Raw genomic sequence first — 22,948 nt, 5'->3', positions numbered from 1 at the left:
CTTGTTTCTTTTAAGAACCTTGTTTTGTCGTGTTACTGCTGCTCTTTATTTTATTTGTTACTTTTTGAACCATACATCCTGCCCCACACTGCAAGTAATAGGTAATACTACTTATTAGTCTCGTGGCTTTCTTTTACTTGCTGATTGGGGCCTTTTCCTTACTAGGTGCAAACTATAAATCAGACATTATTTTCTTAACCAAACTTAAGATAACTTTAATTCTTTTAATTTCATAACTGTCCCTACAGTGACTCTTCTTTTTTAATGTGATATTGGTTTCCTATTTAATTATCTTTTGCAAGCTGATAGGAAAGTTTCATGTAAAAGTGAAGATGGAATGATATTTCCAAATGCAAATTTGTATGGTTGCTACTGAGACAGTAACTCAGAACCTATTTGTCTGTGAGGAGTTAACTTCATATTTTGTGTGTGTAGAATATTAACCGTAATTTATGCTTGATGAATACAATAAAGGAGGCACTATGACTAACCAAACCTCAGCACGTCTCCAGATATTTGGGTTATTGACTAGCGGCCCAGTTCTGCAAACATGCACATGAGTAATGTTACTCGTGAGTAGGCCCACTGAAAACAAGTGGACCGTTAACTTGAGTAGAGTGTTTGTAGGATCAGTGCATAGGGTCTCAACTAGGGTGGCCGGTTGCCTGTTTTTTTTTTTACCAGAAAGTCCGGTCAAAAAGGAGACCTGATGGTATCCAATCAGATCTAATGACCAGACACCCAACATCTGGTCACTGCAGGTGGGGGAGGTGGGGAGGCGATGAGTCATCACCCGGGCCAGCCCCTACCTGCATTGGATGGCTGCAGTTCCCAGCCCTGACTCTGCAGGCGAGTCCCTCCCGACCCATGCAGGGAGTCGGGGAGAAGGGAAAAGCAGTGAGTGACGGAGAGAGCGGGAAAGAGGAGTGAATGGGGGCAGGGCCTCAGGAGAAAGAGTCAGGGCAGGAGCGGGGCCTGGGGGGGAGGAGTGGGTCCGGGGAGGTTCCAGCACTCCTGCTGGAGTGTCTCGTTTTTAAATATTACAAAGTTGGCAAGCCTAGGCTCAACTCTTCAGCCAATCTGTGGAATGGCAATTCTGCACCAAGTAGCTGCAGAATCAGGCCACTTATCTGGGATCCAAACAGATATTGCCTGGAATTAACTTACTCATTTCTATTCTCCTTCCTACTTTCAAAGCAATGGTTGTGGCAGATCTGCAATATATGCTAATATTTGTAGAAATGGGACAAATTAATTTAATCCTGAAGCCTCCAAACAAAACTTGCTGTCACCAAATGGCTACCCTGGTGATCTAGTAACCTAATAGCCAAAGCAAGTTTGGATTCTTCTCTCTTCCCCTTTTTCCAGTAATGTGTGTACTGTGTGATCTTGCTACCAGTGTATCATGTAATATAAATGCCTTTAGAATTAAACTTTGTAGCTATTATGACTTGTGCATTTTTATGAGAGAGGAGTGTTTCATTTCAGTAATGGGATTAGCAAAGTTCAGAAACTGAGTAAAACACTTAGTTTAAAATATGCTGCATTGCTGTAAGATTCCAGCTTTTTAACCACATTTTGTGATGGTTTCATCCCTCATTTTATATTTACATCCTCAAAGTGCATATAAAAATTAGAATAATATCCAAAACGAGCTGCTAGACTAGGCCTTTAGAGAACCTATGGGTGGGGGAGGATTTTGCTGCAATGCTCTAAAGAACTAAAGTGACTCATTTTTTCTTGCCCCTCTTTAATACTAAGATTTCACTTGTGCACAGATGAGCCATAACTTTTTATGTCTTTAGTAACCTCATCAGACATGTAAGTCAACACAAAGGCTTATTTACTATGGTAGTGCAATGTACATTACAGAGGAGGTGATTAATAAGAATCTGTTTGTGCTGATCTGTTTTCCGTTAACAGGAGTTTACATGAACTGAGTTTGCTTGTGAATTTGAGACTGAATTGTGTTTCTTCTTAGCTTCAGATTTTGGGCTCATAAATTTTGATATTTTATTGTTTCCAAAGCCTGTTGCTTAAGGACTCATCTAGCATTTAAATTTCCTCAGTGTAACTTTTCTCTTTGCTTTTCTTAGTGCCCAACAACGAAGCAGTCAGGTTAACAAAAGTGCAGTTGGAAATCAGGTAGGCATCTGATAAGAGAATGGATAATTGCATGTACAAGTGAACTTCAGTTGTTGATTTTATGGGCTGTATCTTTTATTTTTTGCTGTAAATGTATAAGTGACCAGTTTTGCTTGATACGTAATATAAAATGCATCTTTTTTTACTTGCTTTACTTAAGTTTTCAGAACCAGCTGACATCTTCATTAAGGTTGTCAGCTATAACTTTTAATAATTCTGCTGCTAACTGGACTGCTCTTCAGTGTCTCCTCCTCCATGCCCTTAAGTACCCAGAATTTCTTCCTGTGTTGTCTCTAAATATTTAGTTTTCATTATGCTCAAACTTGTGAATGATTTCAAAGACCAATACCGTGTGAGTACTTGTTTTATACCTGCTCTTGGTTGTATAGTAGTTTACTAGTTCACACATGTGCACAGCTTGATAACACAGTGAAGGGACGGGTCGGTAGGCGAAAGCAGACTTGTCTTTACCTCTGCTGAAAATTTTCAGTTGACTTCATAAAAATGTTGATTACATACCATAGTCTTGCTTTGAAGAAACAAAGCTGATTGGTGGTCTCAGACGAATAGCACTCTTGCTGAGATGGCATTAACTAAATTAGTCGGCTGTTTCTTTTTATTATGTGTAGTACAGGCTTGCAAGATGCTTATACTGTGAAGAGGTGCTGCCACCCTCAACTCCCAGTGATTCCACTGCAAGTTAAGGGTGCTCAGCTCTTTACAGGATCAATTTCTGTTTTCTTTTTAAGTTAAAACTCTAAGGATGATTGATATAACCAGCCTCAGTATATATTCTTGTATATTTCTAAGGTTCCGCAGAGTCTGTTTGTCTTTTAAGCAAAACAAATAAAAAAAAATCATTTCAGTGTTCATCTGTGATGGTTTCAATTTTGGATAGTCAAAATAAAATAAAGTAAACTTCCTTTAATCTGGATTATTTCCTTGCACATCTCCCTGATGTTCTCGCACGTAATTGCTCCTGCATTAAACATTACAATGAAAAGTTAAAGGCAAAGATTTTTCAAAAGTGACCAGTATTGATGAGTGCCTCCGTTTTTGGGTGGTGAATTTGAGATGCTTTAAAGGGGCCTTACTTGCAGAAGGCAAGTACTCAGCTCTTTCTGTAAATCAGACCTCTTTAAAGTGTCTCACGTTGAGTGCCCAAAAACAAAAGCACCAAAAATCACTACTCACTTTTGAAATCTTGGCCAAAATGGTCCATTAGCTTCTGGAACGTTTGGAAGCAATGATACCTCCAGAGCTTGACCATCTTCTATGTGTTTTTGAGTTACATGCCAGGTGGGATTAAAAACAAAACAAAACTGAAAGGTCTAATGGTTGAAACAGTTCCAAAGACCCTCTAAAGAGAGAGACTTCCGTCTCCTATAGCTGTGCAGGAACACATGTCAAACACTAAGGCTAATTCTATACTACACAGCTTTTAGCGACGCGGCTTTGTCACTACAGCAGTGCTGCTAAAAGTCGCGCAGTGTAGCCGCTGTTTGTTGGCTCTCCTGCCGACAAAAAACTTCCACCCCCAAAGAGCGGGGTTAGCTTTGTCGGCAGGAGAGCGCTGTCTGCAAAACTTTTGTCTTTTGGGTGTGTGTTTTTTTGACATCTCGGGAAGACAAAAATTTTGTCATTCAATTGCCAGTGTAGACAAAGCCATAGTCATCTCAGCTTTGGGGTTGTCCTGTAGAAGGAAAACCACCCAATTCCGTGATGTCCCAGAAATATACAAATTGGAGTAACTATTCCTGAGTCTGCGTGACTGTATTTTGTCTCTCAAAATAACAAAACAAAATAGCAAAACTCCACAAAGCTTTGGCTTTAAAAGGAAAAAGCTCAAAATTGGTAACTTGGTAAAAAGACTTTGCTGAACCTTACTTATTTCAGAGATAAACTAAAACAGACTTTTGTTTTGCATTTACCTTAATTGTTTGGAAGTGAGAAGAGCTTGACAAAATGACTTCTGAATAGAGAAAATGTTTCTGAAATAAATCTTTATTTTTACAATTCTTTGCTATTTCAGGGAGCCAATCTACCGCCTTCACGGCAAATTGTACGAGCTAAGTTTTGTAAGCTTTATTGTTGCTTTTTCATTTAGCTTCTCAAAGGGCAAAGTTTCTCTCTAACTCATTAGTTTAATTAATGCTAGCTACTACATTTTTTTTACCTTGAAACTGTTTCACCTTTAACACCTTCTCAATGAAATGTAATTGCAGTTCATTCCTTCATTGCCACTAACCTGCTGTGACTTACAAGTCTGAACTAGTACAACTTAAAAAGTGTTGTTAAACTTTCAGCCAAATCTATGTTTAAGCTCATTATATTAAATTGTCTTAAAATGAACTAAACTTACTAATGAACAATGTCCTTTTAAACTATATCATTGGAAAAATTGGATATTTATTTGATGTTTATAGTACATGGAGGCTCTGCCTGTTGAAAGGTAGGTGAATTATAGTAAGGGAAATATCAATTATTGCTTAAATGGATGTACTGTTTACAAGTGCCTTCTGTCACAACTCATAAAAAAGCGCTTTCCAGCAAACACAATTCAAAGAAAAATTGATACAAATTTTAAATCCCGAGAGCTTTCTTAGCATTTTTTTATAGCAGCAGGAGGATCAGTGTGTCACAGGATAGATTTTTACTTTATCAACTCCTCCACCAAATATTAGGTGAATACATTTTAATTTACGATTAGTAATATATCTTCTGAACATTTAGGAGTTAATTCTATAACAAGCCAGGGCTGCCGGGGGGGGGGGGGGGGGGGGGGGGGAGGGTGCCCCCGCCCCCGCCGGGCCCCCCCGAGAATATAGTATTCTATAGTATTGCAACATTTTTTTTATGGAAGGGGCCCCCGAAATTGCTTTGCCCCAGGCCCCCTGAATCCTCTGGGCGGCCCTGTAACAAGACACTCTTCCAATTCAGTGACAGGTGGATATAAGTGGTAAAAGTTGATTGTGCTGTTTGGTGCCATATGACATGTTCCTTGATAGGACCTGTATAATTAAAATGGATATATTTAATTCCAGTTTGTCATTATACTGCCAAATTACACCAATAACCATTATAAACTGAGTTACTCAAAACTGAATAACATGTTTATTTTAAGGCAACAGGGCATAAACAAAACTGACTGACTCTAATAGCAGTTGGAAAGATCATTAAACTAATCCAGACTGGTATTGGGGTTTCCTACTTGATTGTAATATGCTTTGAATAATGATAATACAGAGAATTTATTTCACATATCAGAAATACAGACATTTCTGAATCAACTGCAAAGGACCTGAGTATTTGTGAAAAATGCATAATACTCAGTTCTGTTAAGTATAGTTTTGCTCATTTTTCCCTCTACTAATTTATCCTCTTGCACTTAATCTTTGGCTCTTTTTTTTTTTTTTTCTTTTTTTTGTGCTACCGCCTGAGGTTTTGACCTGACTCAGCAAGGTTTCTTTCTAAGCCACAGGTTAGTCTGTCTTCTCATCTGCTTTAAATAACCAGTGTAACAGTTTGTTTTACATAGCTTTTCTGGCAAAATCTGGGCCTTGAAGACTGACCAACTCCTAACTGTATATTTTGTGTGGTGAGATTTGTGTTTTTGTCACCATCACTAAACTTGTGTTTAAACATTGTCATTTTAATGTAAAAATCCCACTTCTAATAGACCTTACAGCTCAAAAGGTGTCATTGCATCAAGCATTCAATCATTTAAGAACACAATATGGGAGGATTTGAAGATGATAGATCATATATAGCATTTTAAAATAGAACAAAATGTAAGATACTTTCAGTGGCAAAATCCAGTATTGCTCCATATGGAGTAACCATTACAGTTGGAGTAGGTCCTAAATCTGAATCTTGGATCCAAAATTGTTGTCCAAGTTATTTTTAGACAATTTGGATGTAATAACTTGGTCCTATTTCTATAATGAGCCCAAACCAGAAACTTGATTCCCATTCATCTGAACTTAGGGAAAATTTGGATCTACTGCTGTACTTTGTGGCCTCTACTTTTGTAACCTGCACCGTTTATGAATGCATGATGATTTACATCATTGCCCCAAGCTTTGTTTAACTAACGTTGGGTGAATATTCTCTTTCTTTGTTTCACCGAAGGCTGAGTTATCTGTCAAAGGTGGTACTTTTTGAAATTAAGTCAGTATCCTTTCCAGTCATGTGATCCAATAATCAGTGATTTCATCCAAAGCAATGTTAATTCTGGAAGCAGTCTCCCAGAGGTGGAACCTTTGGAAATTAAGTATTCTCCACCTTGTTCATCTCCATCTTCAAAGATCACATGAGTCATGATGGAAGATATGTTGAATATTTTGACCCTTGCTTGACTAATTAAAGCAGGGAAATTACACCCGGACAAGTCAATATTGCTATTGTTTTCTGAATCAACCGCAAAGGACCTGGTGCATCCAAGTCATTTACTAGTTCTGTATTCCCTACTGGCCCATAGTGTGAGCGAACTTTTCACATTTGACCTAAGAAACAAATCCATTGTGGTGTTGCCTCACCCCCGGTTTGTTATAATTATTACCCCGGTTTGATAGTGCTGTTGCAACACAATTTTGTACCACAAGTATTGGAAGATAAAGCAGCAGTGTTAGTAGTTACAATGCAACTAACATTGCTTCAGTGGAACTATTGTGTAGTTACTTGTTTAAATAATTGCTAACTCAGCAAATAACTCCTGTTTATGCCTCTGTTTTGTTAGAATGCCTAACCTTCAGATTTGCACACTCACCTCTTTTCTCTGACTTTCCCAGCCAGTTCAAATGACAGTCAGTCTTAAAATGACCTCTCAGACATTACTTTTGAAAAGTGGCTAGCACAGCTGTTCACACTTGTTTAATACTGAGTCATAGTATATTTTGTTCTACTTTATTAATCAGAAATATCTTAATTGATGCAAGGAACTGTAAAGTTGTGAAGCAGTTCACAAAAATCTGTCCTTCATCCATCAGATCCTGCTTTCCTGTTTACCAATGTGAAATGGCGGAGAGGGAAAGGAACAGATATGATTTGTTTTTATGCAGCTGAAATTATCTGCAAAATGACTTCCTTCTGATTTGTGTACACACACACACACACACACACACACACACACACTCTCTCTCTCTCTCTCTCTCTCTCTCTCTCACCCCCTCCTGTCCCCTCAATTTTTTCATTTTTCAGACACCAAGTTTATCTATCAGAATCCTGAAGGAAGGAACTGTGTCATCCTTCATTCATCCTGTCCACACAACCCAGCTGCTGGTCAGAATATTGTCTCCACTCACTTCTGGCATGGCTTATGTTTCTCACCTTCCTGATGTTCATAACTCATATCACTCATATCCGGTACATGCAGAGTAGAATTTGGCGTACTGATTTTAAAAAACATTCCTTGCAATATTTGCAACCCAAACACAAAAGTGAAATGATGGTGTAACTGGCACCCGGCGGTGGCGCCTCCTCATTGCTCATCTGGGGAATTAGCTCGCCACTGTCCGCCCCGTCCTGCAGTTACTCAGCTGGTTGCCTCAGTCACTTGCTCTGGGGCCCTTCTCTTGCCGGTCAGGAGCTTCAGCGCTTCTCCTTCGTGGCTTAGACTTCTGACCAAGTCACAGTTGTTCTGCCCTTCCGGGCTCTCACCAAAGTGTCTCTCCACACAGTCTCAGGCAGCCTCCATATCACTGCGCTGACTGCACCACTCCCACAGTGGCTTGTAGGGGAACCCAGGCCTGCCCTCTACTCCAGGTTCCAACCCAGGGGTCCTCAAACCAGCAGTTCACATCTGTTCTCCCAGCCCTTATTGTTTCTTCCCTGGACTGATTCCTACACTCCTATGACAGACTCCTATTCTTCCCCCCTTGTATCAGAGGGTGTGACTGCAGGCTTCCTCACTGCAGCCCCTGCACGCACACACACACACACACCTGTTACCAGCTCCTGGCTTTATAGAAGTCCTGCCTCTTTCTGCCCAGGTGAGCTTTATCCACAATTAAGCCTTACTGCATGCTAGCTCCCCTTCAGTTGCAGCCGATGGCTAATTGGCCTCTCTTCCTTATATTAACTCCTCCAGGGCTAGTGTGGGGTGAATGCCCATTCACAGGCATCTGAACATTAATGGAAATAATTACTCTCTCTTGTCGCTATCCAAATCGAGAGTAGCACAAAATGTAAACAGCGCAATAGTTAAAACTAAACTGGATTATTAAAATGGAAAGGTTTTTGTTTTAAATGCCTTATCTGTTTTACAGGCAAGGAAATTTATTTTTAAAATGTTGCTTGATTTTCAGAGGTGAAGTCAGTGGGAGACTACAGTGGGAGTTCAGCACCTCCTGAAAACCAGGACATGAATACTTAACTAGATAGTGTTCCTTTGAGTACATGGCATTGTCTGAGCCCTTATCACACAAGGTTGCTTGGTCCTGAATGTATTGAGATTCTATAGATTTGCTGTAGTTCTGTATATAAAATGTGCCCATGTGAAGTTCTAGGAACATGTACGATTCATTGAAAATAACTTGCAACCTCATGCTCACTCCCCAGCCATCAGCACACCTTTAGATTCTCTTCCCTCCTGTAACATCCACCATAAGTCTCCAGTTGTTTGACATTTTGGTCTGCTGCTCCTTTGCAGATTTCAGTATGTTTAGGGAGCGTAGTGCTCTATTTTAATGGGGAAGTGCGTGTTGGGCGATTAGTGGAAATTCATCAGCATTCCTTGAAAAACGCAAAGGCTGAGGGTATTGCCTCGATCTGGTGTCCTGCCACTGACACAACCCAGTGCTTTGTGGGAGTGGCAGCTGGATCCAATCTCCCACAAGCAGGATTCTTTGAGGAAACAGCTGGCAGCTTCATTCCTCTACTGGATAGACATAATGGGGGAATGACTGAGAGTAATATCAGCAAGCCAGCTTGCTATTGGATTCACCCACTGGCAGCTGTATATCTGTGAGGCTCTGTCAGCAGAGTTGCCGGGATCACAGAAAGGTCCTCTGTTGGGAGCCACATTATGGGGAGTTCCTTCCTGGCCAGCAAAGAAAGTTGTTAAAACGTTTTCTTCTTAAAGCTTAAAAATAGCCCATATTGAGCCCTCAGAATGTGTTTTCCTGAGTTGTAGAAAAAGTGACTGTCAGTATTGGTTTTATAAAATGTTCAGAACAAAGGAAAGTATTCTAGTATCCCAATGCACAGTATGCTACCTTCCTTCCCTGTTTAAGTGCTCATCAACTTCAGATATCCTGAAACTGCACTTAGCGCTTCATCGGTGAATCCCTCCTTGCACCCAGCTGTTCATTTCCAGAGTGGCAACTCCATCTCTGAATCTTTCCAGGCTCCCTGTCCCAAACCAACTTTAAATATACCATCAGTCTGGCTGCTTTTCTGCTGCCTCCCATGTCGTGCTTTGCTTCCTACTGAGCACGGGAATATTTTAAATTACAAGCACTGTGGTGCAGTTGAAAGGAATCCAGTCACTTGGCCGCCCTGTGCCTCAGTTTCTTTGTTTGTAAAATGCAAAGAATACCTTCCTCACACAGTTGTTGTGATGCTGTAACATTTGCAGGGTGCTTTGAGGCATTCATTGTCTGCTGTGTAACTGTCATTGTCCCTATTAGGTTTCAGTGTTAGCCGTGTTAGTCTGTATCAGCAAAAAAAACGAGGAGTCCTTGTGGCACCTTAAAGACTAACAAATTTATTTGGGCATAAGCTTTTGTGGGCTAGAACCCACTTCATCAGATGTATGAAGTAAAAGATACAGGAGCAGGTCTAAATACATGAAAGGATGTGGGGTGCTTTACCAAGTGTTGTCAGTCTAATGAGATAAATCAATTAACAGCAGGATACCAAGGGAGGAGAAATAACTTTTGAAGTGGTAAGAGAGTGGCCCATTACAGACAGTTGACAAGAAGGTGTGAGTAACAGTAGGGAGAAATTAGTATTGGGGAAATTAAGTTTAGGTTTTGTAATGACCCAACCACTCCCAGTCTTTATTCAGGCCTAATCTGATGGTATCTAGTTTGCAAATAAATGGACACAAATCTGACATCAGGAATCATAACATTCAAAAAGCAGTAGGAGAACACTTCAGTCTCTCTGGTCACTCAATAACAGACCTCAGAGTGGCAATTCTTCAACAAAAAAAACCTCCAAAAACAGACTCCAACGTGAAGCTGCAGAACTGGAATTAATTTGCAAACTGGGTCAACGGGGGAAACTCTCCTGTCGACTTACCTTATGCTTCTCGTTCCGGTGGAGTACCGGAGTCGATGGGAGAGTAATCGGCGGTTGATTTAGTGGGTGTAAGACCCACTAAATTGACCCCCGGTGGATTGATTGCCACGCGTCGATCCCCTGGTAAGTGGAAATAAGCCCTTAGTATGTTAATGAGTAGGGCCCTACCAAATTCAGTCAGTTTTGGTAAATTTCATGGTCATAGGATTTTAAAAATCGTAAATTTCATGATTTCTGCTATTTAAATCTAAAATTTCATGGTGTTGTAATTGTAGGGTCTTGACCCAAAAAGGAATCGTGGCGGGGTCGGAAGGTTATTGTAGGGGGGGTTGCAGTCCTGCTACCCTCACTTCTGCACTGCTGCTGGTGGTGGTGCTGCCTTCAGAGTTGGGCAGCTGGAGAGTGGTGGCTGCTGGCCGGGAGCCCATCTCTGTAGGCATAGCTGCTGCCAGCAGCAGTGCAGAAGTAAGGATGGCATGGTATGGTATTGCTTCGCTTACTTCTGCGCTTCTGCTTGCAGAGCTGGGCCCTCAGTCAGCAGCCACCACTCTTCGGCCGCCCAGCTCTGAAGGCAGCAGTGCAGAAGTAAGGGTGGCATGGTATAGTATTGCCACTCTTCTGCACTGCTGCTGGCAGGGCACTGCCTTCAGATCTGGGTATCCGGCTAACAGCCACCACTCTCCAGCCGTCCAGCTCTGAAGGCAGCGCAGAAGTAAGGGTGGCAATACTGCGACCTGCCCCTAAAATAACCTTGTGACCCCCTGCAATTCCCTTTTGGGTCAGGACCCCCAATTTGAGAAATGCTCATCTTCCCTGTGAAATCTGTATAGTATACGGTAAAAGCACACACAAGACCAGATTTCATGGGGGGAGACCAGATTTCACAGTCTTTGACGCCTTTTTCATGGCCGTGAATTTGGTGGGGCCCTATTAATGAGCCACCAACCTCAGTGCGCTGATAGAACCAACTTAATTCTCTCCCTGCAGGTTCAACAGCTGGTAACAGGGTGGGCTGCTTTAAGTGAACATTGCCTGCCTGTTTCAGACTTACAGAGCTCTTCTTCTCTAGACTGCTGGATTGAGGCCAGGCCTGGTCAGTAGTGATTTGAAAACTATTACTGTCCGATTGCTGACCTACCTGAAATGAATTTAGTCTGTCTAGGTCAGGGGTGGGCAAACGTTTTGGCCCGAGGGCCACATCTGCATATGGAAATTGTATGGTGGGCCATGAATGCTCACGAAATTGGGGTTTGGGGTATGGGAGGGGGTGTCGCTCTGGCTGGGGGTGGAGGCTCTGGGGTGGGGCCAGAAATGAGGAGTTCAGGTGCGGGAGGGGGATCCGGGCTGGGGTAGGGGGTTGGAGTGTGTAGGGGGGTGAGGGCTCCAGCTGGAGGTATGGGCTCTGGGTGGGGCTGGGGATGAGAGGTTAGGGGTGCAGGAGGGTGCTCTGGGCTGGGACCAAGGGGTTCGGAGGGCGGGAGGGGGATCAGGGCTGGGGCAGGAGGTTGGAGTGCGGGAGGGGGTCAGGGGTGTAGGCTCCAGGCGATGATTACCTCAAGCAGCTCCCAGAAGCAGGGGCATGTCCCCTTTCCGGCTCCTACACGGAGGCACAGCCAGGAGGCTCAGCACGCTGCCCTGTCCGCAGGCTCCACCCCTGCAGCTCCCATTGGCCATGGTTCCTGGAGCAGGGCACGCCCCAGACCCTGTTTCCCAGTGGGAGCATGAGGGCCGGATTAAAATGTCTGGAGGGCCGGATGCGGCCCCCGGGCCGTAGTTTGCCCACCCCTGGTCTAGGTCCTAGGGAAGTCAAGGAAGAGAGGGCCAACCTTATTGTAGTGTTGTTCAATGAGACAAAATTAATTATTCATTTGGGTTATGTGCTTGATTTTTGTTCTTTAGCTAGGAAAATATAAACATTTTTCAAAGGGAGGTCCAGTCCTTCCCAAGAGAATCAACAGATTTTCCCATTCCCGCCTATTTATTACCCCAGTGTCATTTGTCATAGATTGTCCGCTGAGGAGGGTAGATGCAACTGCTTCTGGTACCTATCAGCACTGCTCAAGGATGACCTGAGATGCTTCCTCCGCACAGGAGCTGACTTTGTAGTGCTCTATCTACTTCAGGAAAACCAGACATTTGGGTACCATGTTTAGTACTCAGAGCTGTGATCTCCCCCATGGAAATGCATAGTGATACCACAAGATTGGTCAATCCATTTTTAAGACTAAATATCAGAGCAAAATTGCTACACCCTTACCACTTGAATAGCATGTCCACAGCGCCTTATGTGCACCTGTGTATTGGGTTGTCACACTGGGGTTCTGCAGAGTCTCCTTTCTCCCTACCAATGCCTACTCCACTCCATGTAGAACTTGCAGTGGTTTTACTGCATTTTAGTCCTTCTTTGTTTGTTGAGGCGATGGTGGGTGCAAAATTTCAGCTTCCCTTTATGGAACTGGAAGATGTAAATTAACTTTGTGCCACCAATGTTCCACTTTTCTGGCATGTTTTCTAGCTCTGGCTGAATTTGGAGTGTATGGGTTAAGATATTTTAAGGATTGAGATGTTTTAAAATGCACCTCTAAAAACGTTCAGAAGCCATGTTTGTCCATTTGCTTTGCAAAGCAACATCACCGTTGATCAGAGACTGATAGCATAAGCTTTTCTGCAGTCTCAGCCTTTGGGGAGAACTGCAACAAAAGGTGCTAAATTTATAGTTGCAAACATTTTCCCATATTTTGTCAGCTATAACAGGGGCGCTGGGGCGCCTCATCCCCTTTTCAGTTGTCTTTGTTATTAATGAGTACAAGATATTCTCACTGCATACATATCAAAGCTATTGGCATTAATAGAGCTTATTATATGTGCACATTGAGGGAAATATACTTCGAAGTTTCAAACTTTGATGATTGACCATGAAGCAGACTTCAAATTGTTTGTATTTTGTCTGCTGCTGATGTTGGAGCAGGCTGAGATTGGAAGTCTTTGAGAAGTTTGCCACCGCCCCAGTGCATAGCCATAAAAGTAAGCAGAGACTTCCATTTGATTGCATTACTTCATGCTTCTGTAGTAGACACTAGAAGTCCAAGCACTTTTTGAAGAATTTCTCCCAGAGCATTTTCAACCTCACTCCCAATCTTTCATAAGCAAGTAAAGGAAATCTTCTTGGGAAGAAATAGTGGAAATTTACATGAGTCCGCAGAGAGATTTGGAAGACTTCATTGTATGGTGTATGTAATCCCGTGAACCCTTTTCCTTTTAAATTCAGACTTGGGGAAGAAGCAGCTTTTACTGAACTATTCATAGTTTTATCAGAAAGCTCAGTGGACCTTTGTACTCATGCTTTCTTTAAACGACTCTGCTGCCCTGTCCTCTTCCTTCCATTTTACCACTTGAGTCCTGTTATCCCTCCCTAGTTTTCTTTTGCTCTCCATTTTTCCTGCATGATTTTCCTCTTAACCTTAGCATTGGTTTCTATACTCCCTTCTCTCTCTGCCATTCTTTCCTTTTGTTTCCCTTCTGTTCTCTCCAGTCAGTCTTGTTTTTCTTCTTTCTCTGCATCCCAACCTCAGTTTTTCTTTCCTCTCTGCTCTTTGCTCCTTCCTTTCCTCCTCTGTTTCTCTTGTTCCTCTCCTCTGTTCCCTTGCCTTGATCTCTCTACTTCTGTTACTGCTTTTTTTTTCTTTGAAAGACCTCACTATTTCTGTGATAAATTGGACCCTTCAGAAAGTCCCCTTCTCTGAAGGGTAAGGTTTCCAGAAGTCACCGACTGCTCCAGAGAGGAAGTATGGTCTGGTCCTAGCTCAAGAGTCCTACTCCACAATTGATCTCCCAGATCTAAAAAATTTGCAGTATCAGAGCAGTGAAAGCAACCATCCTTTTTATCCCTTTTGTTTTTTGTATGGGTTTTTGCAATGTGTTTCTACACTGCAAGCAAATAGTATCAAGATCACACATCTGTTATTCAACCTTATACTTTATAGTATATATACATGAGGATAATCCTTAGGCTTCTCTTTTCCCTCCAAGCCCTCTCCCTCACAAAATTCATTCTATTCTATGTTGCATTTTTCTTGTGGTCATCAGAACATGTGGAAATTATATTCCAAATTTGTCAATGACTGAAAAGCGAACCTTTTATTGGTAGAGCAGTTTTTTAGTCAAAAGAATGAATTTAGAAACTGAATTGTGTTTGGTGAATGAGTGACGGGCAATTAATACATGTCTTTTGATTTACAATCCTGTACAGGTGATCCGGAAAGGCTGGCTCACCATCAACAATATCGGCATCATGAAAGGGGGGTCCAAGGAATACTGGTTTGTTCTGACAGCAGAAAGCTTGTCCTGGTATAAAGATGATGAGGTAAAGACACAGTTCCTTTGCAGACATCAGTCACTCTGATATTCATTCACAGCTTCTAATGTTAAGATTTTAACTTTGTTTATACTGAATTTGCATTTAGTATGTATTTTCTCTTGTAATCTAATTTAGCACTTTCTTAGAGTGATCCCCGCTCTTGCAGTTCTCAATATTTCTTCTGCTTTAAGATCCTACTGAAATTTCTCTACAAACTTTAGGAACACTAATTATTTACTCTAGATCTTTAACACTTACTTCTTTTAAAATAGTCAAGATAAGAGAATATATTAGACTTTTCTGGTTGCTATTAGCTGTTTCACTTGGATTTCATTACAGTTAATATGTAAGTTAGTCATAAAGTGTCAAGTTGTTTTTTCCATCATCATCATTTCATCCTGGAGTTTCTTTGCAGACACTGGGAACAGTGCAGTATTACCAGTCATTCTTGTCTGTGGCTTGTTCTTCCATCAAGCCCAGCCTGGTCACATCAATGCATATGATGTCCTGCCATCTAGTTGGTTGTCCGCTTCTAGGTTGCGGTAACCTTGGTTGTGTTTGCTTTTTCTTATGATTGTTATTCCCATAAGCAATTAAAATTAGATATATTTTGTAATACAGCTGGGCTTTTGCCTAATGTTATGAAAGGTCTAAAATGAAGTGGAAAAATTTCTAGTAGTGTTAACTTGAGTTTTGAATTTGCGGTACTGATGATCAGATAAAGATACCTTGGTAAGGAATACAATTGTTAATATGAATGAATTTGTAGTTAACAAGCAGGACATTCCTATAATACGATATTCAGACTGCTCCCTCCTTTGAACCTGTTAGATAGCTTTGAATATTGCCCTGTTGCAATCCAGCCTGCTTAGATGTGATCATTGGATTGCTAATGATCTCAACAGTGATATAGAGATATTAGAAAAATGTTTTTGCCTCCATGCTTGTGGATGTAAAACTACCTAAATATCCAGGTTTACATTTTGGAACTGCCTCCCCGCCCCCCACTCTACAATAGTCCTGTTCTTAATTTTTCTTAAATAAAAGGTTAACTATGGGACTCTTTGTTCTGCATTTGAATGTCTTCAATTTAAAATTAGTAGGGTTGACTGAACATTTTCCATCAACCTTATTTTCAAGTGAAAAACAGGTTTTCAATTACACGAAAATTTTCAGTGTGTGCTTTCTTCATTTGTTGTATTTTCATCTGAAACTGTAACTTTTCAGCCAAAGACCAAAATGTTTTCAAATTTTAGCAGTTTTCAGTTGAAAAGATTTTGGGTGTTTCTGAAGAAAATTTGATTTTTGGCAGGGGGAAAATATTTTTCTAGCAAGCTCTGAAAAGTCAGTTTCCAACGTTTGTCTTGCTCGTTGTTGTTGTTATTGTCACTGTTATTGCCTCCCTTAATTTTTTTGTTTTCACTTTATTAATATTGTACTTCAGCATCCTTACTTCTAGACACACTGGGTAGAGATCTTACAATGTAGATTCTTTACATATAACATTGTGTCAGGGCCCGGCTCCTGCAACCACTGAGTGTAGTGCTTGCTACCCAGGGCGGCTCCAGGCACCAGCGCACGAAGCGTGTGCCTGGGGCGGCAAGCCGCAGGGGGCGGCCTGCCAGTCGCGGTGAGGGCGGCAGTCAGGCTGCCTTCGGTGGCATGCCTACGGGAGGTCCGCCGGTCCCGCGATTTCGGCGGCAATTCGGTGGCAGGTACGCCGAAGGTGCAGGACTGGCGGACCTCCCGCAGGCGCGCCGCCAAAAGCTGCCTGACTGCCGTGCTTGGGGTGGCAAAATACATAGAGCCGCCCCTGTTCCTACCACAAATAATGACTTTAGTAGTAGTGTTTGCAGGAGCTGGTCTTTATTTTGGGATGGATTCTTCTAAGAAAATCTACTGTTAGTTAACAAGTCAGCTCTTTATGCAGAACATGAATTAAGACTGTAGCCATGTAGGAAAGTATATATTCAGAAGTTATTAGACCCCTTAAGTTGTCTTTGAAGGCTATGATTCATTTTTATTGAAGCTGATGAGACTGGACTGAAAATGTAATACCCAATTTAATGTATTTTTAAACATCTTAAGTAATGTATGTTTGCAGGTTGCAGCTAGGTTGGTCCGAGGGTGTGAGAGAGATGAGGTAAGTGTGGTAATATCTCTTATTGGACTAGCTTATGTTTGTGGAAGGGTCCAGCTTTCGAGCTGAGGAAGAGCTTTTTAAAGCTTGAAAGTTTACCCTGTCCACCTACAGAAGTTGGTCCAATAAAAGATATTGCCTCACTTACCTTGTCCTGTAAGTCACATATAGCATTCACATTTTCAATTTCCTAATACTTTATAGGAGGTGAATTCAGTACATTTCAGACTTGATTATGGAGCAAATCTTGTGACTATTTTAGCTATTTAAAACACAGTAAAGTTGTTTTTTATAAGGTAAGTAGAGATATTTCTCATATCAGGTTTAAATGGCCTAGGTTAATATTTAGGAAGGATATTGCTTGTTAATTATAATTGAGGGAGTGGACTTGAAGACAGATTTACTGTTTTCTGCAGTTTGTTCTTATGAACTAATCATAATGACAGATGAGAGAAGCAGGAAATTTTTTGCCTTCACTGATTTTATTCCACCTTGACAATGACTGATAATAAATATATTTTTTTATTCTTTCTGTTAAGAGATAAAGGTCTGGGTTATTTTGTGGTCTAAATCTTAATAAAAGAACATTATCTCACTGCCTGTACTCATTGCTGTTAGCCCATCCTTCCCCTACCATTCTCTTGAAAGAGCATTCTTCAGGGGAATTGAAACCTTTCTTTAAAACAAGCATGCAAATAAGAAAGGGACATGCTTTTAGGAGGCCACTGTTAAAATCCTATTTCTATATTATAAAACACCTCTACCTCGATATAACGCTGTCCTCGGGAGCCAAAAAATCTTACCGCGTTATAGGTGAAACCGCGTTATATCAAACTTGTTTTGATCCCCCGGAGCACTGCTTTACCACGTTATATCAGAATTCGTGTTATATCGGGTCGCGTTATATCGGGGTATTCTTTTCTATAAGTTACTGGTAACAAGACTGGTAACCTATGGCTGTATTTTTCAAAAAAGTCAATGAAAAAAATTACGGACCTAACTTAAACTGGCAAAAGCAGAAGTATTAAATGCTAAAATTTCCACTCTGTCTATAACTTGTCGTCCTCTGCTTAGATGTTATAGCACACACACAAAAGAGGTCATACACTATTGTGAGATCCCTAGAAGATCCATGTATGACAGATAAGATGAGGATGAGCAAGGCTAACCTGGAATTTCTTTGCCTTTGATTAAGACTTATAGCAAAGTATCTTCAGTGTAAACATATAATTCTCATTAATGTCAGCAGTTGTTACATACATGCTTGAAAAGAAGATCATTGTTAATAAATCAGAGGAAAGGAATTGAGGACTACAGTGGAAACTTATGAGAAGGCAGTTTTGTCTTCAAAATATTGCTGGGATGTTGTTTGGGTTACTTTATTATGAACAGCATTCAAGAAATCAAACTTATTGGTGTTTTTGTGAATGTGCAAGTTTGAAAACAGGCATATTCTTGTATGGCATTTTAAAAATTTCTTTGAAGAAAATAGAGTGGTAGTTAATACTCTAATCATAATGTAGAAGTTACTGAAAGTCCTACAGACCAAAATTCTGCATTGCATCATGGGGAAATTCTGTTGTCTTTGACTTGTGGTAACAAATCACTTGTTTGGTTAATGATGACGCCAAAATTTCTCTGTGGAACTCTATAGTCTTGCATTATATGTCAGCTTACTCTTTATTCTTATTATACAGTAGGCCTTGGCATATTATTGAAAGGTAGTGTGGTGAAATTAACCAGTCTCACTAAGTGCTGTCTCAGGTACTTAGAAGCGCCTTAAAGATGATTGGGAATTCTTGAGTCTTCTATTTGTGTTCAGTGGGAGGCTTCAGAGTTCCTGAAAACACTTTTGGAAGTGTCTGCTGCTGTACTGCATTAATCTAGACTGCTAACTCAGCTAGAGCCTGAGAACTTGTGAAGAATACTGAGCTCCCTGCTTGTTCGATGTTTCATGAGAATAGTTAAAATTGAGGATGTGACCATTGTGGTAATTAAACGTCTAGCAGCCTTCTTCACAAGAGCAGGAGATGTTAGCTCTGGTTTCCTGGACAAATTGTTATGCTTCCCTAAACTTCCTCTTTAGTTTCAAATGGATATGGTATTTGTCATTTCCTGTCCTAAACTATTGATTATGGTTGCTGTGTGCTGTTGTATTTCACCCTAAGGCAGGTGGTCTTCAGCAATGTATGAAATGATTTCTGTATTTAGGGATTTGAATTGTGACTATGCTCTGCACAGATGAGCACTATGAAAGCACATAAGGACGTCACTACCCCTTGTGCCTCCTAAGCAGATGCCAGTCACTACTACAGTCCTTGCACATGCGTGAGCACAGTGACCATGTAAATCTAGTCTATGGCAGTGTTAACCTCTCCAGATGGGGTGGGGAGAAGGACCCATGGTCCCCTTACTGCCACACTAGACAGCAGAGCTGGCTGGCCAGGGAATCAGTGTACATTGCACCCCATTAAGGAGTGTAGCAGCAGCTGTGCTCTCCCTGTGTGTCAGGGAGCTCTGAATGATATTGTGCCTTCTTGAGGTACAGTGCCTGCTGGGACAATGTAGTTGTGCAGCTCCTCTAATGTAGGCATGTGCCCATAAGGAACTATACTGTCCATGCTTTGTATAGTTTGGGACTTGTTTTGGGATGAAAGGCATCCTAAAAATGTAAGCAGGTATTGTCCTCTCTTGCTATTTGAAGAAGCTACCTTTTGTGCTTTATTTGTTGGCTGTGGGCCCTATACTAAAGAATCCACGGTAGAATTTATTTTGAAGTAACTTACTTTGTCAAATAATGCATTTTCGTAATGGTGGATTTCATCATTGGTTGTCCCACTTGCATGGGCAAGCATAAAGCAATTTGTTTCTATGGATCTTTATTGATATTGTTTTGTTGCTGTTCAAATACGTGTACAGCATTTTTAATCTTAATGATTGTTAAATGAGAATCAGAGGAATAAGGTCTTTTTGTACTCCTGGTGGAAACAAAAATATGAGTTTGATCAGTCTTCAAATACTAAAAAAAGTTTGTAGAAAGCAGAAGAACCTTGCTTGGGTGAATGACTGGAAGGTCCATTGTGAATTAGGCCCTGACCCTGCAAACACTGACTTGTATGCTTAAGGTTACTGAGATGAGTAATCCAATTGACTTTAAGGGGACTACTCACTTGTTTAAAGTTAAGTATGTGTAATAGTGTGTGTAGGTTTGGGGTCTTATTGAACAAGTGAGTGCAAAGTTAATGGGACCACTGACATTTGACTTATTTCTTCCCTTTATTTACAAAATCTATACATATATATTTTTTTTGGTTTCGAAATCAAATGCTTCAGATTTTTAAGATAAAAATGCTGTCAACATTAGTGAGTAAATGTGTATTATTAATTTAACTTACAGTTGAGCTATAGTAATAAAATAATGTGCGTCTTGTGATGGAGGAGAGAAAATGAGTGAGGAAGTGGATTTTTCACTGTTCCAGAAGGAAATAAAATCCCACATACTAAAGAGGGGAAAAATATTCAGAAATCTTATGGTGTTCTTTTTAATAGCATTTACTAGCCAAAGAATAACTTCCTCTTTTTGTATGATCAGCATGTATACATTAATTTTGCATGACCTAATAAAATTCTAGTCATTCATGTGCTGTTATCAAAATATAAGTGAGAAATGTATTTCGTCTTCCCATTTGCAATGGTGCCGCAAAGCAGGATACAAATAAAATTCATGGTTAGTGAGTTAATCAGAACAACTAGGAAAAGAGTACTATAGAAAGCACAGTAAAAATTTCAGCAGTGGGTTTTATTGTATTTGATAGGCACCGTTCATTTTACTCTGGGTGGATTTCAATATGCTGACCAAGTTAATAATAAAAAGTACACATGAGTTAATTATTGAACCAGCAGACTTAAATCCAAAAGTGACTCTTTCCTGTAGCTCTTGGTGAAGATGCTATAGTCTGTCAGAGCTGCTCTCTCATTGGCTGGTTGTCATTCAGGCTGGGTTGTCATGTGACTGCCTGTCTGTGCCTGCTGTACAGGTGAGAGGATGTTCTGCACAGCAAGTGTAGACAGGCAGACACATGACAACTCCGTCCAGCCAGTCCCTTGGATCCATCAGGGGTCCTTTCCTCACCGGCTGATAAGAATCAGTCTGTACCATTCCAGATTTGGGGACTTTGTTGGGGGGAAACACACATAACAGAATTAAACTTTAAAACATTAGGGAGCTGTGGAACAAGTACAATGTTTGACTTTATTCAGAAAATATGCATTTTACATTAGTTATAATTGTGCTGACATGCATATGGGATAGGATTTCAACAGAATGGTCACATTTAACATTTTAAAAAGAACAATGATTTAAACCATGGTTTATTTTAAATCCAGTTCATACATGCGTTTCCCCAGATACTGTACTTGCACAGCATGTAGTGATTTAACCAGATGTTTTTACTCTTCTTGGAAACACAGAAATACTGAAGTTCAAGATAAAGCATATGTTTATACAGTACATATTTTCGAGTAATAGATAAGTACCGTAAACTTAAATACTTGAAAACAAAACCAAATAATGCTGTATAGATGGAAGCAGCCATATGTAGAATGTCCCAATAAAGAATATTCTGGAAGGAAAGAGTGTGTGTGTGTGTGTGTGTGTGTGTGTGTGTGTGTGTGTGTGTGTGTGTGTGTGTGTGTGTGTGTGTATAAAAATTTATGTGCGGCTTTTGCTTTGGAACAATCAAAAGGAGCATATTTTGCTAATATTTTGTTTAGCATATAATTTTAATTCCTATTTCTTTCAAAATGAGTACTTTCTATATGTGAAAACCAAAATAAAAGAGCAGTCCTGGGCTTAAAATATATGTCTTTCAATTAAATGTAGGTTATGCTACAAATCAAAAATGTGCAAACACCTTTCCTACATTAGGTGTTTCTTTGCTGAAATGTTATATATGTAAAGCACCAAAATACACGTAGTGAAATTTGACCTACATTTGAAATGCCTTTCAGTAAATTATTGATGTTGCCGTAATTTCAAAAGACATTTAAACCTCAAACATTGGTTTCTACTAAAAGATTTTTAAAGAGAAAGCTACATCAACTTTTATACAAATTAAAGTACTCTGTTTTAAAATACTGTTCCTTAAATCATCATTGTTGTTCACTTCTTGCATGACAATCTCGTATATTTAGATGTTTTTAAAACATATGCTGTATTTAACTGAAAATTGGCCGTAAAAGGCCTGAATTTATCAAAGGCAAAAGCAAATATTTTACAGTTTTAAAATATATTATATAAATAATTATACATTATGTTACATTATATAATACATTTGATATTTCTATAAAGAAAACTGACACATCTATAGTTAATAGATCAGTTAGACTGGTGAGTCATAAATTTCAGATTTAAATTTAGCAAGTTGGAGTTAGGTCTATTTTTTTAAAACTAAAAATTACAATACATAAATAGCCAAGTCAGACATGACATATTATGTCTTAAGCCTTTTCCCATTCTAAGCCAATGTACATTTATTGTGGTAAAATACAATAGTTAAAAAAAATGAGTTTCAAGTGAAATTAGAATTCAGTACTTTTGCCCTCCTACAGCTTGACCATTTTAAAAGGAAACTTAAAGGATAAGATCATAATGTGGACTAATCAATTGCTTTCATGAAAAATAAGTGACATATCAGTTTTAAGAGCATTTCTGTACTTAGTGTTCCTTTGGTCATTGAAAGTTTCAACTGCTTTAGTATGTAGACTTGGTGCTAAAAATCTTTACATTGCGGGGAAAATTAGGCATGTTTGATTTGATATTGTGCTTTCTTGGAATGCCAAAACAATTGTGCAGTAAAAATACCCACTGGGAATCAATAACACAAGAGGATCAAAAACAAGAATGTGTAGGCCACATTAGCCTAGAATATGGACTAGTGTATACGAGCAGGTATTGGGGTGCCTGAGTGGGGGAGGGTGGGAGATGAGTTGATTTGAATTTTCTAGTCAGTGATTATTGACCATACAAAGGTAGACTTCATCAACTAAAATGGACTAAGGGT

The 22,948-nt window shown here is 40.1% G+C and overlaps 1 protein-coding gene across 3 annotated transcripts in view; it reads left to right on the top strand.

Moving 5' to 3' along the window:
• LOC112107415 (dynamin-3) overlaps positions 1–22,948 on the top strand; it is a 309,995-nt gene that overhangs the window by 129,175 nt on the left and 157,872 nt on the right. For 2 of the 3 annotated variants that reach the window (XM_026656091.1, XM_026656090.1), the window contains exons 13-15: positions 2,097–2,145; positions 4,178–4,207; positions 14,639–14,752. In XM_026656091.1, the coding sequence (XP_026511876.1) occupies positions 2,097–2,145; positions 4,178–4,207; positions 14,639–14,752 (193 nt within the window). The remainder of the gene's footprint in view (positions 1–2,096; positions 2,146–4,177; positions 4,208–14,638; positions 14,753–22,948) is intronic. The other variant, XM_026656092.1, reaches the window with a different exon arrangement.

This window comes from Terrapene carolina, unplaced genomic scaffold (genome assembly GCF_002925995.2).
Source record: "Terrapene carolina triunguis isolate 2854851 unplaced genomic scaffold, T_m_triunguis-2.0 Scaffold212, whole genome shotgun sequence".
NCBI lineage: Eukaryota > Metazoa > Chordata > Testudines > Emydidae > Terrapene > Terrapene triunguis.
The sequence above is the reverse complement of the archived record's forward strand: the minus strand, read 5'-3'. Positions and strand labels throughout refer to the sequence as shown.